Source organism: Octodon degus, unplaced genomic scaffold (genome assembly GCF_000260255.1).
Source record: "Octodon degus isolate 3935 unplaced genomic scaffold, OctDeg1.0 scaffold00213, whole genome shotgun sequence".
NCBI classification, from domain to species: Eukaryota; Metazoa; Chordata; class Mammalia; order Rodentia; family Octodontidae; genus Octodon; species Octodon degus.
Window position 1 is genome coordinate 916,419 of NW_004524789.1, and position 24,642 is coordinate 941,060.

General features: G+C 37.8%; 1 protein-coding gene across 9 annotated transcripts in view; it reads right to left on the reverse strand.

Moving 5' to 3' along the window:
• St7 (suppression of tumorigenicity 7) overlaps nt 1-22,904 on the reverse strand; it is a 257,335-nt gene extending 234,431 nt beyond the window's left edge. For 2 of the 9 annotated variants that reach the window (XM_004644856.2, XM_004644854.3), the window contains exon 1: nt 22,566-22,903. In XM_004644856.2, the coding sequence (XP_004644913.1) occupies nt 22,566-22,587 (22 nt within the window). In that variant the 5' untranslated portion in view covers nt 22,588-22,903. Of the gene's footprint in view, nt 1-22,565 lie in introns of all 9 variants that reach the window. The other 7 variants (XM_023705051.1, XM_023705052.1, XM_023705054.1 and 4 more) reach the window with 6 other exon arrangements.
• Nucleotides 22,905-24,642: the final 1,738 nt, after the last annotated feature.

Consider the following 24,642-nt stretch of genomic DNA (forward strand, 5'->3'; position numbering starts at 1 on the left):
GTACCAGGGATAGAACTAGGGATCTTATGCTTGCTTGCCAGGCAGGTGCTTATGCCAGTGAGCTATTTCCCCAGCCAAAGACTATGGTTTCCTATTATCTTCTCAAAACCTCTTTCATCTTCTAAAAATGCAAATTAAGAAAAACTTTTTGTAGAAAAAGACTATTATGTCAACTAAAACTTATGTAACTTGGGGTGAAAAATACCATTTTCTACCACAGAATGGTGTGGTTATTTTGCAAATGAGGAGTTAAAAAGTAGTGGTACTAAAAAATTCTGAAAAACCAAATGAGGGTTGGCGAGATAGCTCAGAGGTGTAAAACACCTACTTAGGCAAGCTTAGGCAAGTACAAGGACCATGGTTGGATCCCTAGCACTACATGCCTTATCAGCCCCACCACCAGGGCAGACTGAGCAGGCCACACACACACACACACACAAAAAAAAAAAAAAAAAAAAACCTCACCACTTTTGCTGAGGAGATAGCTCAGTGGCATAAGCACCTGCCTGGCAAGCACAAGGTCCTGAGTTCAATCACCAGCAAAAATAAATAAATAAGAATTAACATTAATGAAATATTCTGAGGGGCTTTAATAAATAACACCACCTATGCACTATGGTGCTGTAGACAACTGCTTCCTCATCCTGGTAGCTGCCACTGGTTTCCCTTAAGAGCCATGACAAGCCTTCAGGTCTTTGAGAATGTGTTTCAGAGATTATTAGTAATGTGCTTTGTGATGATTCAGTAAAAACGCATGTTTAAAGATCTTGAATTACTGGATTATTTTTGTTCTTCTTAGCAATGCTAGGAATTAAACTTAGGCCTCACAATGTCACACCACTATCCTACTCTATTAATGTCACACCACTATCCTACTCTATTAATTCTAAAACAAAAAGGTAGATTGTTTTCTGTATTGAAATCATGGCTCAAAACATTATTAACCTTGTCCTTGAACAATGAAATTGAAATTTTCCAAAGTGAGAAAGAATTATGCATTATATCATAAGAAAGAATATACACCAAGTGGACTACTAAACTAAAATTTACTATACATTTAACAAAAGACTCCACAGATTATACCACATCTTTTTAAAACATTTATTTGTTAAAATTTTTCCCTTAAAAAGGAAACATACCGGATCAAAGATTCAAAAGTAAAAAGCCAAAGCATAAAATTAGTAGGAGGAAATATGGGAGGCTTTTATAATTTTTTAATTGTGAAAAAAGAAAGCCTTTGATGGCAAGCCACAAAATAATAGCTATAAACAAAAATGTATAAATCTGGCTACACAACTATTTAAACATACCTGCAAGAGAGAAGACTGAAATAAAGACAGAAGATATGACAAAATGTAAAAATTTATTTGTAAAATATATAGCAGTAAAAAAAATCTCAACATAGTTATACATTATAAAGTATGTGTTTTATTGAAGATATTTATCAACATTTAACCTCATCTGCAAATAAACAAATTAAAATGAAATGCTATACTCGCCCATTGATTTAAAATGAAATGCTATGTTAATCCGTTGGCTTAAAAAGATTATAACTACAGGGCTGGTGAGATGGCTCAGTGGTCTAAAGCACCTACTTAAAACAAGCTTAGCAGAGCACAGGGACCTCGGTTCAATCCCCCAGCACCACATGCCAGCCAGCCCCGCCCCCTGGTGGGCTGAGCTGGCCACACACACATAAATAAATAAATAAAATTTAAAAAAAAAAAAGATTATAACTACAATCATGCTTACCCTGTACTGTATTTTGTAAGTTAAAAAGCTAGGCACTCTTTTTAACACCACATTGATAGGAAAAGGCAGGACTGCCATTTAAAAAAAAATGTTAGTTAATACAGCACTGGTGAAAGTGAAGACAGAAAACTTTCCAGAATGCTCGGTGAGAGGTGCCGGAGGAGCTGCACAGACCCGCATGACCCTTCCGGCTCCCCGCGCCAGCCCCAATCCACTCAGTGACTATGGAAAATGGCAGAAGAAACAAACCCAATGCCACCTGGAACTGAAAAAGCTGGCCTTGAAGTATCACCCTGGTAAGAATCCAAATGAAGGAGAAAAGTTTAAACAGATTTCTCAAGCTTACAAAGTTCTATGAGATGCCAAGAAAAGGGAATTATATGACCAAGGAATATAAGCAGTTTAAAAAGCTGGAGCAGGTGGCAGCCTTGGCTCTCCTATGGATATCTTTTTATGTTTTTAGAGGAAGCAAAATACAGAGAGAAAGGACAGGGGAAACGTCGTGCATCAACTCTAAGCTACCGTAGAAGATTTATACTGTATAATGAATGGTACACCAAGAAAACTGGCTCTGCAAAAGAACATGAGATTTGTGACAAATATCAAGAAGGTCAAGGTGGTAAAAAAAAAAAAAAGAAAAGAAAAGAGCCATGGGGTGCTATCTCAACTGCCAAGGTACTGGAATACAAATAAGAATTCATCAGTTCGACCTGGAATGGTCCAGCAAATTCAGGCTGTGTGCATGGAATGCCAGGGCTATGAGCAACCTATCAGTCCTAAAGATAAATGTGAACACTGTAATGGAAGGAAGATAGAAAGAAGGAGACTCTAGAAGTTCATGTCATCAGAGGTATAAAAAGCCAGAAAACATCATGCCATGGTGAAGTAGATCAAGGACCAGGACTGGAGCCAGGAGATACTGTCATTATGTTAGACCAGAAGGACCACGCTGTTCTTACTAAATGAGGTAAAGACCTTCTCAGGTGTATGCTTCTACAACTGGCTGAAGCACGGTGCAGCTTCTGAAAGCCAAAACTCACTCGACAATCAAACCCGTCATCACCTCTCAGCTAGGTCATTTGTTGTCAAGTTTGGAGACATCAAGCGTGTGCTAACTGAAAGCCTACCAATTTATTGCAGACCACACTGAAAGAGTTGCAAACCATCAAGCTTAAAATGAACTTTCCTGATAATGGCTCTTTCCTTTTCTAATGAACCCTCTTTGCTGGTAAAACCTATCTCTTAGAAGAAAGTAGAAAAGTCAGATGACGGGATGATTTGTATCAAATCAGGAAAGATGTAGAAGCCAATGGGGATGATGAACCGAGGTGAAGCTCAGAGTCAGATCTCTTAATCACAGTGAATAATGTTGTTATTGTCTTCTATGTGTAGCAGTCAATGCACAAAGGACTACAATCATTTGTTCACTAATTTAAATGGTTTAATATTCAATTACAGTGATACTTTAAAAGTTAAATAAAGTTCCAACTTTCTCCTATAAGTATGATGACTTCAATATCCAAGATAAGGTTTAATACCTATAAAAAGTACTTAACCCTGGCATCTGTTAGGCCATACCTTGGAACTGATTTCAGCTGCATGTAGGGACAAACTCAGAGTGAGATGCCAAATTAAAACTATACTTTACTAACAATCAGAAAAAGGAAACAATTTGTTAAGAAATGTTTGTCTGTCTAGTTATTTGTACTAAGCAGGATATGTTGAGATGGTTCTGCTTTCTTTGTGCCAAAGATTACTTGAAGGTGGCATAACATATAATTTAACCTGTAGTACAGGTGACAGAAATGATACCTTTCTGAAGCAGGGGCTTATTGTAATATGCTCCCACGTAAGGACTTGCATGACTAGAATGGGGCTCCCTTCTGCTACGCCATCTTTTCTTGTGTGTGCCGCCTTGTAAATGCACACATACATGTATATCCATTCTGGTTATACTCTTTCCCCTTCTCCCTGGGCCATGACAAGTCCCTCAGCAGTGGCTTCCAGAGCCAGGTAACTTTGATGTTAAAGTGAAGAGCCCGTACTGGAAAGGTGTAGTATAGGAAGGTGTCCCTTCGGTACGCTACAGGCTTACTTTAACCCAATTAACTCATGCTACAAACTTACTAATTTATTACTGATGGTAGAACAAATTATGATCAATAGCTTTACTTCTACATTTAACAGTCATCGTACTCACCTGTCTAAATGTGGGTAGCAGAATTTAAGCAACTGTTGAAATGTATAAATCTCTCCTTAATGCTCATTACTAAGGAAAGAAGAGAGGCATAGCAGTTACTGTTTCACGTCACTGCCGGTAATGTCTTAGCAAAGACTCCTGGAGGGAAACGGCCTAAAAGGGACTCCTGAGAAGTGCTGCAGAATTCTTCCTGTTCATGAAAGTAACATCTTAGCCAGGCATGGCAGTACACACCTATAATTACAGCGCTAGCTCGCTCCGCTTGGGAGGCTAAGGCAGGAGGATCCTTGAAAGTTCTAGACCAGCCTGGGCTACAAAGTGAGTTTTAGGCCAGCGTGAGCTGCATAGCAAGACCCTGTCTCAAAAAAGACACACACATACACATACACATGCACCCAGCAACATTTTGTTTGTTGTTTCAAAATCAACCTAATCATAATTCTTATGTCCTTTCTAAAAACAAGTTGAATATTTCCAAAGCAAAAGAAAAACTGCATCAGAAATCATACTCTAGATAAATATTTTGTTTCTATGTCCATCTGTACCCCAAACAGGGTAAAAGACAAAGTCAGATGTCGAAAGGCTTCCCTTTCTGTGCATTTTCCAAAAACAACTGAAAATATCATGCCACAGTGACATATGTGCACCCACGTTTACAGCAGTATAATTTATCACAGCCAGATCTGGGCGACAACCAAGCTGCCCATCACCTGAGGGATGGATGTAAAAGCTGTGGTATTTCTATACAATGGAGTATTACTCAGCTATAAAGACAAACTTGAGGCCTTTATAGATAAGTGGATGCAACTAGAGGCTATACTTATAAGCGAAATAAACCAGATCCACATGTGTACTGTACTGTCTCCCTAGTGTAAGAACCTGAAATAAATAAAACTTGAAAGGTATAATAGATACAGTAAACAGAAAGAAATCAAACATAAGGATTAAACAACAAAGATGAGGGAAAGGGGAAAAGATAGGAAAAAAGGAAGGGGGAAAATCATGCAAATATATATATATATATATATATATATATATAGCACAAGGTTGAGATGATTGTACTAATAATTTTCATCACATAGTTTGAAAACAGCAGCTAATGTTTAGAATTTCCAATTTGACTAATTGTGAGTACTGATATCTGTGATCTAAGCAACTACATCAAGGACAGCGATGTGTAATATAAGAACCATGTCTGAATGCCTCTCAGTGTGTACTGTTTCTGATGTCTTGTCAGTTATTATTCTACTCTCTTTGAAATAAATTTTTAAAAAAAGAAAAAAATGGGGTTTATTGAAAGCAAGCACTGATGTTCAATTGTTTGTCCAATCTCCCACAGCTGTTTGTTGATGTGAATAACAGAGTTGATGGTAATAACAGGTAATGCAACAACCATTGTTGATTTGCTATTCTTGTTTTGAAAATTGGTAATATGTCTAATGTTGTAATGTTACCTTGTTTCTGCTTTTGTTTTTACTCTTCAAAATAAAATTAAATTTCAAAAAAGTAACTGCACATCTATCCCACAGAAACTAGACTACAGGACCCACATCCACTCTCATCACAGCAAAAAGAACCACATAATATCTAAGACCCAGATCAAATAGACAATTGAAGAATTCCTCCTGGCAATCACGCCACAATGCCTATTACATTTAATAGGGGATAAGACAAAGTGACGTCCTTTCTAGTCTCTATATTATAATGTCTTACACTTTTTTGTTTTAACTAAAAATAGAAGTACAATCTAGCCCAGACATACACTATTAGTTAGTATAAGCCAAGTATTTTTGGAGCATTATTTAGCTATATTCAGCAAAATTCTAAATCTATAAACTGATCTGTAACTCCACTTACGCGAATATATTTGTATTCATTCACAAGGACTTATAGCCCAAACTAAAAACAACCTAACAGTCCATCAACAGAATTCTATATATATTATAGTACAGTCGTATAAAAGATTACTATGAAGCTGTTTTTTACAAAGGAATATAATCAGCCTAAATGACGGTCTCTATATTTTAAACACATCATTTAAAAAGCAAAACCTCAAAGAATAGTATTATAAACTTGTATTTAGGTAAGATTAAAGGAACAGAAAGTATATAACTGTTATTTACCATGCAAGAATACTTGTGGAAGGTTACATGGGGTCATCTGTATTCCTGTACCGACCTTTATCCATCAGCTCACCAGTTTCGTACATCATTCTAATCTCTTACATTTGAGGGCCTTATCAATCTAAATGGCATCCTAAAATCTTTCTTCAGCTCCAAATCAGCCCTCCTCAGGAAGCTCTGGTACGAGGACTGCACATTAAGTCGTAACATAAAGCTCCCAGGCTGCATATTTTTTGTGAAACACAAGGTCACAGACAAATGCAAGTTCTCCAAAATCCTCAGCACAGAGTACTAACGCGGCTGAGCGAGAAGGCTGCCGCCGCGCACGCACGCAGGACGTGGCGCAGGGCTGGGCGGCTGCGCGTGCCGCTTCCGGAGCAGCTGCTCACGCTGCCAGCGTCCCTACAGCCAGAACGCTGGCTCCACCCATGAACGCAGAGGCTGGTGTAAGGCAGAACAAGGAGCGAATGTATTAGGAAGCAACAGTCTGAATTTTGTAAGAATGTCTTTAAGAAAAACACCCTTAAAACCCCGTTAGGCCGCGGGCCTGGAAGCCCACCAAGCACTGCTCTCTACCGCGCCCACCCACGCTGGCGCGAGGGAACCTGAGACCAAACCAAGAGCTTGTGGGTGTTACACACATGGTTCCTCTAGGAAGGCGCATGCGCTCCTAAATGCTCCTGGCCTGCTGCCTTTCGGTTCAGCAGGAGTCTCTCTGAGAAGCCAGCTTAGAGGAATGCACCGCTGGGGCACCCAGCGACTGGACGGAAAGGACCAGTATAGAGCCCGGTGTCCCTGGTACTTAGCCTGATTCTTATTATCAGTTCTCAAAAGTACATAGAATTTCAGTCAGCTGCAAGAGTAAAATACCCAGCAGTTTCCTGTCTAGATTAATCAAGCAATCCCACTGAGTGAGGATAAAAACCGCGCCTGCCTGAACGCAGACATGATGCTTCCTGGGGCCTCACCCAATACAAATGGTAAAATAGTCTAGATCGTCAGAGCTCACATGCGATCGTCGGCACGCATGATGGTCACCTACGGAGCGGTGCACGTCAGGGAGATGACAGGCAGCGCGCCACTCTAGTGCTGTAAGCGCTGGCAGCTCTGAGGAGGAGGAGGAGGAGGGGGAGGAGGGGGAGGGGGAGGGGGAGGGGGAGGGCAGGGAGGTCTTCACATGTGCACCCAGCGGCCAAGCAACTACGCAATTCCCAGGGATAGCTGAGCAACAAGTAACCATTTCACTTGTCAGCCTGTGACCTCCACCAATACACCCAGGCGAATAAAAGAAAGCCAGTAGCTCAGGCCTAATTAGCTTTATCTGAAGAAGCTTCCAAAGTGAGTTACGGGCACCCGGGAGATGGCTCAGTGGAATAAGCGCTTCCCTGGCAAGTGCAGGGGCCTGAGTTCAAGCCCTGGTTCCGCCAAAACAAAACAAAAAAGTGAGTTATGAAGTAGGTGTGATGCTATATACATCTCAGGAATTTCCAGTCATCTCTTGTATATTAATTTATGGATTCATATTAGATTCTAAACTAATGGATTTTTTGAGGATTATTTTATAAAGAACTTATTTAAAACAAAAACAGAAAATGACTAACCATTATTGTTTGAATCTACAAATTAGAGTACAGTCAATATCCAAAAAAGAAATTAATCTATAAATGTCAGTTTTATCTAATTAAAATATCAGAGATTGAAAAATGCTAAAATAGTCATTCAAAAATGTCCTTCTGCTGGCCATGGTAGATAAAATTGAGATGCTTTTAATATTAAAAACCCTAAAGAAAAGGACTTTATATAATAAAGTTACTGTGAAAAGATCTGACAACTATGGATTGATTGACTCAGTTACAATTTTAACTATGTGTCTTTTAACTTAATCAAACTGGATGTACCAAATAAAATTTAAATTTGTAGATGAACTTTTTTTTTAAAAAAAGTCTGTACCCTCCAAAAAATATCGCTAAAAATAGAAAACGGTGCTTTCATTCATTTGAAATAGGTTACTGCCACAAGAAATCAATGCACAATTTCAGGAAACAAAGGCAAGACATACGCCGTGTATCCCTGCATTATTGTTCTGTTCTAACACAACACACAGCTGGTGTTATACAGACTCTAACTTCCTCAAAAAGAGAAGCTGGGAAAAGTCAATTTAACATTAAAAACAAGTGAGCTATAGTTAGCTGTGTGGCTTATGATGTCCCAGCAGATAAGGACCCAAGAACTCAGAGACCCACATATTTTATTTCTAAAAAAAGCAGCCAGCCAGTTTTCCACACGCCATCTAACGTATACACTGACTTTGCTTAGTGAAAGCTTGAAGGGAAACTAGGCACGCTGCAACATCGCAGGAGCAGCTTTCCATAATCTGTACATGCCAGAGAGGGTAGCAGCGCTGGCGGCCACCCCCAGTGCCGCAAACCAAAACACCTCTGGTACACGACAGTAGAGAGGCACAAACAAAAATCACAGGTGTTCTATTTCTCTCCATACATACTGATAATTCTAGCCATCCCAATTAAAAATCAAGAGGTTTATCACATCCCTAAAAGGAGAAAATGACACTTAAATCATCTAAATAGAGATTAAACAATTCAAAACATGCTGCAATATCTGTATCAAAGTATTGTGAAACTATAAAAAATTACAAACATGCATCACCTTAAGAATCTAACAAACCAAAATATGGACATACAAACCTGACAAGATTTTGTGTACTACAGTTTTCCTAAAATTTCAAGCTTGTGATGAACTTGAATGATATAATTACAAATGCATAATTCCATTCACATTTTTAGACATTTCCCTGAAAAGAGACGATACCAATACTACTGTATTTACTCTAATAGTAAAACACTCAGAAATGAGACTAAATTCAGTTGTAATAGGATGTAAACATAAAATCTAGAATTAACATATTGTATGTAAAATAACACTTTACCCTCCCTGAACACATCACAGACTTTCATTTAGCAAACTGTTAAGCCAGAATACCTTTAATATTTAATTTAGTAAATATAAAGTAAACTCCAAGGGCTGGGGAGATGGCTCAGTGGAATAAACGCTTCCCTGGCAAGCACACGGGCCTGAGTTCAAACCCCGGTTCTGCCAAAAAAAAAAAAAAAAAAAAAAAGTAAAGTCCAATTCTATAAAAATAAATTATAACTCAAAGAATAACATAATAATACAGATGACTAATACAATCCTTTCTAGGAACAGGTAACGTTCATTGAGCCTTGACTAGGTAGCAAACATTTTACAGCACTAAATTCGCAACAGTGCCTTAGATAGTATTCTCCGCATCCTCATTTCACAGAAGAAACTGACGGGCTAATTTACATGCCTAAGGACCTGTAGCTGGCAGAGTGCGTCCCGGACCAAGAGCGTGACTGCAGAGTACAGAAACTGGACCCATACTCCCGCCACAATGAAATTCAGCAGGGCGTTTCTGAAAATGAATGTTTTTTAGTAGGAAACAATGACCAGGAATACTGAAGGGATGCTGGAAAAGAAGGTAAAAATCACTGTTCTATGATTATAAAAGAGGTGCATATAATGATAATTATGGGGTGAAGATTTTTTTTTTTGAAAAGGGGCTGAGAATTAGGGAACCAATAAAGTCCATAAAGAACTGGCACCCGAGCTGGATATCAAAGAATGAAAGAGTGAGGAAGATACAAATCACCTGAAATAGGGGCGGATCCGAACAGAAGAAGGCCTTGTGTGAGAAAAGGTATTCTGCGGAAAACCTGCTTGGCTGTAGGGCACGAGAGGAGTACAGGGAGCTAAGGCAGAACAGAAAAGTGGTGGCCCTGCGGTGGCTAGCTTTGGACATCCACACAGAGTCTGTATTTTGTTGACAAAGCGATGAAGCGTCCCTGACAGCATCCTGAACCAGTGCTGGCCCTGAGAACAAGATCAGCCAGCAGTGGCACAAAAGAACACACAGTACGTAAATCCACACAAATCACGACGTCCAAGACAAAAGTAATCTTACTAAAAATACAGACAATGGTTGCCTGGTAGGGAGGAAAACTGTTTGGAATGGGCACAAGAGACTCCTTCAAGTAACAGACAGGTTCTGCATCTTCGAAGCTCGGAGTGGCACTGCCTAGATTCTATGTTAAAACTTTGAGAACTAAAAGAACTCACAGAATTCAATGTTTGTATTTCATTGTTCTTTTATATCAACAAAAAAAGAAAGAAAGAAAGAAAGAAAGAAAGAAAGAAAGAAAGAAAGAAAGAAAGAAAGAAAACACCCTGTGGAACGGACGTAAGAATGGAGGAAGGCAACCTGGGGAGAAAGAAGAGGCAGCTCACACAGAAACCCAGAAGGCAACACTTGAAGGAAGAAGACTGGACGCACAAAGAAGAGGACTGGCGAGACGCAAAGACCCAAGAGTAGAGTGTTTGCTCGCCTCACGGATCCAGCGTACACGTGGGCCAGTTACAGTTCCCTCCTGCTTCCTCTTTAGAAAGTAACTCCTCCACGGCGGGACTGCACTCAGCTCTGCTCACGCTCTGCCACTCGCGCACACTGACAGTCTCTGCTCATGTGCTCATCCACACTGCTTCACAACAAACGCACCCGGTGTGTGGGTGCGGCCACCACAGCAGCTCAGGAGACTACTTACCACCCCTTCTTCACAGATGAACAAACCGAAGATAAAAGATGCTTACGAAATAGAACCAACCCTGGCCCCCTCTTTGGTCTGGCACAAAGCCTAATTTCTTTAGCATTATGCTACATATTTATACTAAAAAGAACAGAGCAGGGCTTCCTGGAAAAACGCAGAAAAAAAGGGTGAGAAAGTCAGCACAGAAAATCCACTAAGAATATTCACCTTAGTTTTTAAAAGGCTACAGAGATTAGTGGGAGGTTTTTGGGTTTTTTTTACAGAAACAGTGTTTTATAAGCTGTCTAAACCGAATATGGATGAACCTGACACGAGGTGCTTATGCACACATTCGAACGCACAATGCGCACACACAGCATACTGCCGCACTCGAATGGAGGCTGAGGGCTTTGCAGAAGTATTCCAAGTGACATCAAAGAATTAGAAAATGTTCTTAGAAACACAAATCCAAGTTCGATTGAATTTTTGAACATGACAAATGTCAACCTTAATCTATTTTAAAGGAGGTTTGGGTTCAAATCTCTTGAAGTCACAAGGACCCACAGATTTATCAGATCCTTAAAAAAGTGTTCTTACATTTGGTTATTAAGATAGGCCAAGAATAAACAGAACTCCTAAATAAGGAGATCCCGGTTCTAAATATAAAAATTCACAATACAGATCTTTCCAATTAAAGAAATGTCACTAGGCAAGAACCAGAGTTGAAATATATATAAGCAGAATAAAGTGGCATCCTAAGATACAGAAAACACAAGAAAGAATTTGTCCTCTTGAGAAAGCAAATATCTTAAAGACATAAAAGTAGCATTTGCATGACTGTGAATATGACCATAATTTTACGTGTTCTAGGAAAAACTGTTCTTATCTATATATTCCTAAAATACTTCATGACAATATTTGTTTAGTGAATTTTTTACTTTTTAGGGTATTTAAGACTTTTACAAGCGTAAACAAGTCCTCCAAATTCTAAATAATGAAGTTTTTTACTATTATCACTTTAACATTTCACTACACAGTAGTTCCCCTTGAAAACACTGTTTGGTAGGTGGTGCGAGTTACTTTAGTTTGGATAAACATTCTTTTATTAAAGAAAACAACCCTCTTTTTAAAAATTTCATAACTAGTGTCCCTGTTGCTCAGAAAGAGCACCGACATAGCCAGGCTGGGGATTTGGCTCAGCAGTAGAACACCTGCCTAGCAAGCTGGAAGCCCTGGGTCAGGTCCTCGGCACCAAAAACAAAAAAATAAACCTCCCCTAAAAAGCAATTCAACCAGAAAGATCACAGACATAAATGATGTAATGAAATATATTGCACACTTGAATTAGAAGATGATATTGTTAAAGTGTCAATCTTTTCCCCCAAAATTGCTCTACACATGAATTACACTCTCAATCAAAATTCCAGCAGGCCTGTTACAAAAACTGACAAGAAAAATTTAAAATTGTGTAAGGTTATTAAAGAATAAAGTATGGCCAAAAGAATGTTTAAGAAAAGTAGATCTGGAGCACTTATAGTACTGAATGATGTGATTTTTTTAAAATGTATTTGGCACAGGGTCTCACTACACAGCTCGGACTCGTAGTGATCCTCCTATTTTCAGCCTCCCCAGTGCTGGGATTACAGGCGTGCACCACCACATCCGATCTAGTATTGATTTTAAAAGTGATCACAGTGCTATAGTAGTAAAGATCATGGTACTAGCCTAAGGATAAATACGCAGATCCCTGGGATAAAACAGAAACACCAGAAATATGGTCAATTTTTTAAATATATATAAAGTTGCCTATTCTATGGGAGAAAGGATAGTCTTTCCAAGACACAGTGCTACAATAATTGAATATTCATTTGGTGAAAAAAAAATGACAACACACTATTGCCTCACCTTACATATAAAAATTTACTGAAGCTGGGTCATAGTACACATAGAAGCAAACTATAAGACATCTAGAAGAAAATAAAGGGGAAGAGTCTTCACAACCTTAAGTTAGACAAAAGGTTTTTTTTTGTTTTTACATAGGATATAAATTGAACTGGACTTCATCAAATTTAAAGCTTAAGAAAACAAAAAAAACCGACTGTAAGAGAACACTGTACATGTACATATATACATGTGTATCTGACAAAATGTGTGAACTCTCAGAGCTCAGTAAGAAGATAAACTAGTATCTAAGTAGACAAATTATTTAAACAGACATTTCACCAAAGAAGATATATAAATGACCAATAAGTACAATGTTCAACATCTTTAAGAATGAGAACAATGCAAATTAAAATCACCTAAATTACACATCTACTAAACTGCAAAAATTAAAAAGGTTTATCATAGAAAATACTGGCAAAGGTGTGAAGCAAATAAATTCCTACACATTCCTGGTGGAAATGTAAAATGTATAATCACTCTGGAAAATGGTTTAGCAGTTTCTCAACAATTGCATTTCTAAATATACAACTGCTGAGAAAGAAAAATGAAAACATATGTTAAGATAAAGACTATACATGAGTGTTTATTCAGCAGCTTTATTTGTAAGAACCCAAGACAGGTATTACTCAATGATGACAGACAGATGGACGAACCAACCACATTATTTCTACTACCCAGAAACAGAAAGAACTGACACAACAACAAGGCTGGAAACATTGTTATAACAAAAGAGGTAAACGTAAATGAAACACTACTTCATAGTTCAATTTAAATGAAATTCTAGATGTAGAGACTGACTGCAGAGAGGCACAAGGCAACTTTCTACAGAAATGAAAACGTTCTTTGTCTTGATTACAATGATGTATATGTGTACATAAATACTGGTCAAAATTCATCAAAATGTATACTGAAAATAGATACATTATATTTTATCATGCAAATTATTCATCAATAAAGTTATTTAGAGAAAAAGCTGGCTTATCTTACCATATTCTGCATGTTAACTCAAATGAGAGCCAATTTTTTTGGTGCCAAAACTGTCTCACCTACACTGCCCTACCTGAGTAAGACACACATGGCTTTCCTATCTCTGCCCCCGGTTCTCCCTGCTTACTGCCTACCTCACTGTCTGCCCCACCCGAGGCCCAGGTGAACTGAGCATGTCATCAAAGCTTTTTACTCTCCCATTACTAGCTTTCACAAAAGCTATTCTGCTAAATTCAGTATCTGTGGAACTGAATTAAAGAGACTCACTACTTTAATTTTTTACCCAGTGTGAAAAAGAACAGATTAGAATCAAAGACTATAAATAGCATAGGATTTTGGGTTTTTTTTTCCTTTCATTCATTCTAGTAGAGCTTTTAAACAAAATGTTATGTAAGAGCACCATAATGGGTAAAACAGACAATGATTTACAAATTCAAATTTATAACATTTAAAACCAAAGTCAGGGATATTGGCTCATGCCTATAATCAGCCACTAGAGGACAAAAAAGCAGCAGAGGAACTGAAAGTTAGATCACAGGATGGGTAACCAGCGAGATTTTGACTCAAATTTTAAAAAATACATAAAAGGCTCAAGGATATAGCTCAGTGGTAGAGCATGGGACTAGCATGCATAATGCCCTGGCTTCAATATCTAGCACCCCAAACAAGTATTTCCTATATATCAAAATTATTTAAAATATATGAATGTACACACCTATAATATTCAACAACAGAACTTAGAAAAAATGGGGTATGCCTATGAATGTCCATTTTGTATCTGTGTATTCAAAGTGGTTAGGATAGATATATAGTTGCATTCTCTTAATGAATAGAATGATTTGTTCTAATGGTGTTTGTAAATAGGATCACAAGTCTGCATCTTGTACAGCAATTAACCACTAAGAAGAATATATGCAGTGTAATATTTGTTGAAACTGTACTTCAGATTTGATTTGAAACTGTCTCATTGCTGTTTATCAATAAAACTTTGAAAAAAATAAATAAAATAAAATATATGAATGTATGTTATTACTGTATTTTATATAATTAAAAATAAAAAATTTAAAGACTATTTTTGCATTTTAAATAACAATACTTTTACTGATATATAAAAATTTTATAAGATTCAAATTTCAGTGTCCATAAAGTTTTATAGGAACACAGCCATGCTTATTTGTCTACGGATGCTTTTATCTCATAATGGCAGAACTGAGTGATGGCAAAGAAGACAGTACACAAGTTTAAAATAGTCGCTTTCTTGCTCTTTATATAAAAAACCCATAGATTCCCCAACTTACAAAATCTCAACAATACCTGTGGGGAAATATTTCATGGAGTTCATAAACTATTTGTAGTAAATTATTTTCCAAAAATGGCCACTATCACATTCCTACTGAGCTTGGGGGTAGTTTGTAGTCTGTTACATAACTACAGATAACTGAATTCCCCAAAATGGCCACTATCATATTCCCAATTATATTCTCTTCTACAATGAGACTTGGCCACAAGAATAAGTCTATTGAGACACAAGATTCCAAGTTTGATCCTAGCCAAGGCAATTTAGTGACTTAGGGAGACCCTATCTCAAAAAATAAAAAGAATTAGGATGTGGCTCAGTATAAACCTCCTGTACTACTCAATCCACAGTACTGAAGAAACAAAGAAGGGAGGGTCAGTTTTTCTAATTCCTTTCCCTTTGAACCTGGATAATCTTAGTAATTTACATGGCAAATATAATATGATGGATGTGACAGCTAAGACTTCTAAGGCTACTTTATAGAACATTTTAGAGCTTCTACCTTAGTCTCTTAGTCACAGAGTATTTCCTAAACCTAACACCAGTCCTACAAGAAGCTTGAGCCATACGAAGAAGGCAATAACAAGCATTTATTTCTATACTCCCTCCGAGCTCTGAGTCAGTGCCCAGCCCCAAGTCAGTAGACAGTCCAGACTAACGGCCAAGAGCCACAGCTAGCCAGATCAGACGTGCCTCTAAAGGCACCAATACAAATCTGATCACAAGCGCCTGGAGAGAACCACCAATAAAAGCCAGTCAACCCAGAGAACTGTGAAAGACAGTAACATGCACTCATTTGAAGCCACTGTCCTTGGGGGTACTTTGCAGTCTGTCACATAACTATAGATAACTGAATCAGTACTAGATTGAAATAATCTAAGAAACATTTCAGATGAGAAATTCCAGGCTTCTGAGAGAAGACCACGGTTGGAATATCCATGTGTATCTCTAGGTCAGAGCCCAACAAAAGCCTCTCCCCAATCCTAAGTGTTCTAGAAGCAGCCGGGGCGGAGAAAGTAGTAAGCAACAAGCCAACTGAGTTACTATGATTTCCTAATTCATACGTATATTCTAATCAGGCTTGCTACTGCCCAGCATATGCCAAAAGCCTGACTTTAACAGTTTGAAAACATCAAGAACAAATGGAAGATAGTTTTTTCAGTCCAGGAATTATAACAATTATAAATAAATGATTCTATTTTTGTACTATAAATAAATTGATCATTATAGTAACTCATTATCATCACTAAAATCTTGAAAAATGGTGAGAGGATGAACATGTTCACAAAATTCACATAAAGTGTCATAATGAAACATATTAAAATAAAAACAATGAAAACGGTAAATGAACATTAGATCAGGCATAGTTAATTTACCAGCATAGGAAAAATTACCAACATATGGCAATTTATCCACTAACAAATTTGAGCTTAACAACAAAAATTTACATGTTCTATTCCGTTTGTGTCCAAGGATGAGAATTATTCACTGATATGTATCAGTAATGTGGGATAAACTTCTTAGCCTAGCAAATTTTATTAAATATGCCCCCATGTGTCATATTTTCAAGAACACCCTAATTCATAATATATCAAAATTTGTAATTAGGCCCTATAGGCCAGGTATCCTACTAGTTAGTGGAATATAGCCTTAAACTGCTGTAAATTGTTGCAAAGGAGACCTGTGACAGCTGCGAGTCATTGGCCCACTGACACCACCAAACACCGTAACATGACACCAATTGTTTATTTAGCATCTAAACATACATTTCTGAAGCACTTGATATTTTGCTTTATTCATTTCTGAAGCACTTAATTTTTTTCTTTATTCAGTAGGTTCTTATAAGTTTATTTAAACTTTCACTTAAATGACTATTCCAATGACATGGAAAACATTTACTCATAAAGTATTTTAAGTGGAGAACATTCCAAATTTCAGTGGCTTTAGCCATTCCTTAAAGAGTGCCATGACCAACTAGTATGCCTACCACAAAAGCGACTAGAAGGGAGAAAAACGCTGGGTATCTGCCAGCGTGGTCCGCTTCATCCAGCACTGTAAGAGGTGCATCCCTCCGAAGATTCCATAATGGAACTCAAGCTCTCTACCCAGTCTTAGGAAGTGAAATCGCCCTTTCTTCGGCCAGTCTCGTACTGCTGGATGCTACTCTCCACAAATGGTCCTTGGTAAGGGTCCCTCATGAGATGTCCTGGCCATCAAAGGCTAATTCCCCTAACACCAAGAGTTCATTAAGGAAGTGCATTTTGCACTCAGATGGTAGAGGGTCAAAGCCTAGTAGTACATGGTAGAGCTATGGTCTGAATCCAGGCAACTGGCAGCCAGAGCGGCTGCTCTTCTGGCATGTGACTGCTGCCGTTTCTACAATGCGCACTAAGCTGCCTCTTTGTTTCCCAATTCATAATCACCTGACTCCATGATTAATACAAATAACATATAATTTAAAAATCTTGTAACTTCCTATTCTGGCTCAGCAAGTATGCAAGTATGACTTTTTTTTTTTTTTTTTTTTTCCCCCAGAACTGGGGATTGAACTCAGACCCTTGTACTTGCCAGGGAAGCACTTATTCTTCTGAGCCATCTCCCCGAACCCTAGTTACTCTTAATTAAAAGTATGACTTTTAATTAAGAGTCTATATATTTTCTATCTAAAAACACATTACTAGCCAGGAATGGTGGTGCACACCTACAATCCCAGCACTTTAGGAGACTGAGCCACAAGGTTCATAAGATCAAGCCCAGCCTAGGCAACCCAGAAAATGCACAAGATCTTGTCTGAAAATAAAAAATTAGGAAAGGGTTGGGGATGTAGCTCACAAATACATTAATACCTTACACTAGGGGCTGGAGAGATGGCTCAGTGGTCTAAAGCACCTACTTGAATCAAGCTTGGCGAAGCACAGGGACCACGGTTCGATCCCCAGCACCACATGCCAGCCAGCCCCGCCCCCTGGTGGGCTGAGCTGGCCACACACACACACAATAAATAAATGTAATAAATAAAAAATAAATAAATATTAAAAAAAAAAAAAAAAATACCTTACACTAATTAGGAAAAAAAACAGAGGGAAATCAATACTGTTTAAAAAGGCAACAAACAAAAATGACCATACAACTCATAGTTTAGCATTCTATATATACATTATACTGAAAGTTTAATAGTATTCCAAGTATTTAATGCAATTACTATTATTGTTTTAAAAATACACATGTGATCAGTGACTTTTCTAGCTCAACAATCCATAACAACAATGAGTCCTATTTACATCCTGTGTAATTCCATGGAGGTTCTATGAGTTTCCATATATGGTGATTTTCACTGATAGACCCCCCCACTCCCTACCCCCAGAGTTTATACAGGATATGAATCTAGTCCATTGTGACAATAAAAACAACAAATCTCTGAAAATTCATGTAGTTTCTGCTGAACAAATTACAAACTAATAATCAGGGAGACTAAATACTGAAATGGAAATAAACTATTGGAATTTTTATTCCATTTTTGTACTAGTGAAATAAGTATATAAATATCCAGAAGAAAAGTTATTTCTTAGTTTGAAATATTCTCTTGACTCTAAATATTAAAATGTCAAAATTATGTTGTCAGAAGATGACACAGTAAATAAGTAAAAAAGTTTCGGCCTTTAACTCTCCAAACTCTAATGCCACCATATTCCAACACCAATCTCTGCAATCCATAATTGCTTTTTCTTATTTGTAAAACACAACAGTTTGTGATATTCTTACTGAACTAAAAACATGCAATAATATTTTTTACATATAATGATCTAAATGCATGCCTAGAGAAGAGATTTCACATATACATTTAAGTATATAAATCAAATGAAAGCATCTAAAATCCAACACTGCTAACTACTAACAGCCAGATGAAAGTTGTGAGGAACTGAAAAGCAGACAGTTCCAATTTAATGCACTTACCAATAATTAAAATAAAAAGCAACTGCTGACCTTCTGGTGCCTATCATAGACAAATTAGGGACACATACTCAAATCTACCTCAGAGTCTGGCTACCTACCCAAAGTGGTGTGGGAACCCAAATTATGAAAGGGAAGATGTGTGAACCAGTCATACCAAAGCTACAGAGAAATGTGGATCTCCTAACTGCTCATCTACCAGCTTCCATCTCCACAAAGTTCAGCCAGGTGGATCTGACATTACCATTTTGTTGGTACTTCAGGGATTCCTTTCCTCTGCCAAAGATGCTCAGATATTCTCTTTAGTTTATTGTAAGTACAGTAATCTGGGGAAGAAGAATAAAATGATGCTATTTGCCCCAGGTATACACTGTTTCTCATTAGGTAATTATACACTTTCCCAGTAGCCTCACTGGGCTAAAAGGCAGGTCTTGAGATGACATATTAATGTGTTACACCAGATACAACTCCCAGCACAGCACATATTACATGGAACCCTTCAATAGTACCCTTGAGAGATGAAAAAGTTAAACATGGGAAAGGGGAAAAAAGGAGAAATGAACTAGTAAATGTTCACCATATTTAAAGTGTCTATTCTTGAAGGAATAACTAGCTTTATGAAGGAGGATGTAACCAAAACCAGTTTTTCTTACCCTATAAATATTTTGTCTCCTAACCAGCTTTCCTTATTCCACAAAAAAAAAAAGTTTTAGAAAAAAAAAATTTTAAGACTGAGAAATTCAACTGATTTATTTTAAATAAAAACTATCATTAAATCAAGTAGCCCAAATACATATTTTAATGAACATCTTCAATAAAACTTTATTGACAGTAATTTCTTCTTATACCTAAATTACTCTGAAACTAAAATTTCATTTCTTCAAAGTAGATAACAGAACAGACGTACTGCTTCCAGTTGTATACATGGGAAATTTCAGTAGAGTACAAGCTCAGTGAAATACATAAAAATGTTAAACAGAGATAAAGAACACCTCAGACAACTGCATTTCCCACTTCATAATGATTAACCTACTAGTATTATAAAAGCAGGCCCAAAATACATGATGGCTGATCTATAAAGCTATGGGAGGTTCCTAGTTACTAAATGACAAGAGACAAAACTGGTACCACTGAAGGCAGTGACCAAAATAACGTCAGGCATAAATGGTGTTGCTAGACCTGTAGAACACCGTAACTTCGATGAAGTGGGGACACAAATTTTTTGTGGTTTGAAAACTTTCTAAGGGGAGCATTTAGGTCAAGCAGTATTATTTCCTTGATGCACGACATATTATATGACACTCAGTTTACTGCAAATCCTTGAATTAATGGTCAAAAACATGAAATCAACTTAATTAGGCCAATATTTGAAAATAAAGACATTTTATTCTGTGGTAGGCAAAGAACAATGATAAAGGAAAGAAAATCAAAACGGGTCACTTGCAAAGTAAGACATGGCGTCAGGTCAGCACGGTGGCCCTACCGGCACACGGGAGCAGCAACAGTGCCGAGGAAGGCCGCCGCAGAACGTCCCGGGAAAGGAGGCGGCCTCCGCCTGATCTGGCCAGTGCTCCTCAGGTGTAAACGCGGGCCAGAAGGCTCCACACTGACACTCATGCGTCTTGCTACACTGAAATCACACTTCAATTTAAAAATAAAAAAAATCTGATATAAATAGGTAGTATAACCAAAAATCATGAATAAAACTGTAAAATATTTAGAATAAGTGAGAAAAAAACTAACTTTCCCATGACTTACTGTACTGCATACAAAGTAGATAATTAAACTATTTCTTAAGACAGTTTAGTAAAAAGACCACAGGTGGTAAGGAAACTCCTTTAAGCAAATTAGAATTTCAAATGTGACCTTTTTATGCATGTACTAAACACAGTTTCAAGCCTATAAAATAACCTCCAAAAGGTGGAAATCAAAGGCCTAGAAAGCTATGCTTGAAAAACACAAAGAAAACACACTTTTTCTAACTCTGAATACAGACTTAAGATATCTTCTCATCTAAAAAAAAAATGCACCCATTTTCCACCTTTAATGTCCTTAACAGTATAAATCTATGAGCATCTCATGACAAGTAAGAAATAGAACTTAACATTTGGTTAACCAAAAAACACTCAATATCTACATGATAATGTTGTCTTGTAAATATTCTATTCTGTTCAGTAATCTAGTAGATATGGAGACCAAAAACAACTAGCATTTTTATGAAGAGAGAGTACAACAATTTTTTTTTCAGACACTAAAGGAACACTATCAAAAGATCAGGTGTGATGATCACGAAAGGCTGTCCATCTATTTCATTAAAACAGGCGAAGCAAGGGTAGCAGTACTGGCCTCAAGAGCCCAAAGACTCGCACACTGAGTTTCGCCTTCCAAGTCCTAAATACAACGATAGAACTAGCTTTCCTTCAGTATACAATGTAAGCACTTCTGCCCATACCTAGCTTCCTACATAAACAAAATTCCATGACTGAAATGAAACTAGGAGGTGTCTGCCACTTACTGGTCCACTTCTGTGTCTTGGGTGACAATCATTCTGAACGTACTAGTAATCGAACTCAAAGGCTGTTTTAAAATTATTAGGGAGACAATGCTGTCATATGCTGAGTGAGACATTATTCTGTCTTCTTATTAAGCAGTGTCATAATTTCAGATATGAGAAGCTTCCAAAATGAAACAATAAAAACAATCCTTTAGAAAAGCCAATCAAGACATAAAAGAACTCAGAATTATTAGCTCTCTTAAAACACTACTATTCTGCAATAACCATCAGCTACTAAAATAGTCACACTGACACCTAAAATCAGAAAGTAAAGCAAATTACAAGTCCATAAGTAATCAGTTCCCTAAATGTAATGCTGCTGTTTAATGCCCTAGGCCAGTAGATTAAATATCTTCAGAAATTCTCAACTGTCACCTTTGTTTATAGATAATGACAAAACATTCTGCAAAGCCTATACAACTGCACTGACAAATTACATCAGTCTGTACCCAACATTAAGTAATCATCAGGCAAGTTATCACATTTTAAATACCAGTTTTCAGATGTCTACAATTGCTGTCCAGCGCAGCCCATTGTGCAAGGCCTGCTCTGCACCACAGCAATTTCACTGTGTAAGTTTTCAGATAGATACAGTGCTGCCGGACAGTGAGGCTACCGAACATTATAAAAGTGGAGCCACTGTGAAAACAAATCAATCTTCAAAAATAAGGCTATTTTAAAATCTACATATTTAATCTGTTTTTGTAAAAATACAAAGAGTATATAATGGTATCCTTCTCTCTCCCAGATGAAAAATGTTAGCCCTTCCTTTTTCTATAAACACCATCGTCTCAGATCTTCCACCATCTATTTTAGGATTTGAGCACCATTCTGAGCCCACAACAATAGGTCAGTGACAGGCCTTATCCCATCAATTAGCACATTCCAGAGAGCTGGGGGGTCCTGTCTTCCTACCTCCCTCCTGGAGGCCCGGTTTCTATCACATTGCCATCCCTACCCTCAAGAATGAAGAATCCCGTGAAGGGGAGTACCTTCTGAGGCCAGTCTCTCCGTATTTAGACCCAAAACACTAATATCATTAATTATCTAAGAAAAGCGATAAGAATTCCAAGCCCACAACACCATGACAGCAAGCAGATTCTAAATTGCAGAGAAGTGCAATCCATTTACTTACATGAAGATTCAGTGCCAAACATGGCTGGCTCCCCAAGCTGGTTTAAAAAAATTTTTTTTGGAAGAAAGATAAAAAGGGAAGGAAGAAAAAGAAAAGAAAGTGTGCCTATGGGAGTGCAGAGATGAGCCGACTACACAGCAGGGGTCATGGAGCCAGACAATGCAGTCCAAGCTGGGTCCAGCTGCCAGATTCTCCTATGAGCTGCAGTTTTCTCCCGGTGAATGAAAAGCAAGGTCTCCGACAGCACCCAAAGCTGAACAGATGCTTTTGAAAATCCACTAGGCAAAGGAGGGCAGCGCGGCTCTTCTCAGATGCAGTGAAGCAAGACCAGGTAGCAGCAGGGGCAGCACTGGGTGCAGTAGCTAAGCAAATACTGCAATCTTCAGCCCTGCTGTAGCCGTAAGACAATAGCAGGGCTCATGCATACGCTAGATGACGTCAGGGACACTGCACAGACTGCCTGTGCTGCTTGAGCCAGAGCTCCAGGGGCTTCAGGGGAGCAGCGCGATTCAAAGGGTAATTCCTTTGTCACAAAATGCACAAGACCAAAAACCACACACACATGCTCCCTCCTGAAGAGCTCCTCATCCTGAGATACCAGGCACTGAGAGACTTCAAAGAAATTTAAATACTGGCTTTCAACCAACTAACCACAAAGATATGCAGATCAGGGTTCTTGGTTTTATTGTAGCAAATACAACTTTTCAAGGGACTGAAGAAGCCAAAAACAAAAACAAAAATCTTCAAAAGTAGTTAAGGCCGCAGGGGTGTGGTTCAGTGGCTTGTGTGTCTTTAGATTTAGTCCCCAGGACCACAGAGAGGGTAAAAGTAGTTATTAAACAGTTCAAGGCTATTTTCTCTTAAGTTATGGTAGACTGACACATCAGGAGTTGTACACCCTCAATCAAAAATGAAAGTACATACATACTGTTGTACACAAGATCTGGCATTTACACACACACACACACAGATGTACTCACAGAGAAACACTGCCTGGCAGAGTACTCCAATTTTAATAATGACATTATCAATTATTGTGCAACTATTTCACAAATGTAAGAAAAGTGCTATCCACATGTATGTACACGTTTCTTTAGCTTTTGCTTTATTTTTCACTTTTGTCTCCTCAGAATTTGTGGCATCTTCCAGAGTAACTCAAGCATTGTACACATACTTGAATGTACCTGTGTATGAGTGAGCATTTCTGTGGCCAACAAATTTACTTTTAATCAAACCCACCAAAAAAAAAAAACAAAAACCTGAAGGTAATAACACTTTGGCTCTACTCACTGGGCAAACAAACGTTACAAATACATTATTAAGGAACAGGGATATAGCTCAGCGACACAGTACCTGCCTGGCAAGCACAAGGTCGCAAGTTCTCCTGGTACAGAAAATATGTGAAATAAAAATAAGACACATTCCTAGAAATAGCATATAAATTTTCATTAGAATTTACCATAAGCAAAAATTTTACTACTCAATGCAAGCAGAAAACTACTCAACAAAAGCAAAAAGTTTTGTTTCACAATTCTACAAATATTAAAAGGCACAAAAAGTATACGTGTGTATGAATCCAGAATCCTACACTTGAGAATCATATAGAGTAAGAACTCGAGAGCACATGTCTCCTGTCTACACAGTCACCCAAAATACATACCCTTTCCAACAATTTCTCTGGCATATAAAGACCCGTCTTAACATAGATACGGTATGTAAACATTAAGTTGTGCTACGCATATGGAACTGCAAATTACCCTCTCAAAATATCATTAGTAGCATTTCTGGTCACTATATGTAGGTCTACCTCATCTTGTTAATAGCTCCATAAAAATTTATTGTATTAATATACTAGAATTTATTCAAGGTAGCTTGACCTTCAGCTCACTGAAAATGTTAAACCATTATGAAAAAAAAGTATGATGATGCTACATAAGATACAAACCAATCTCTTGTTGCAAGAAAGAATGACAATAGTTAATATTTACTGCTTACTATGTGTCTGACCCTATTCTGGGTCAGAGAATAGATAAGAACAACCTAAGAGATAGATACAATTTTCCGCATTAGACAGGTG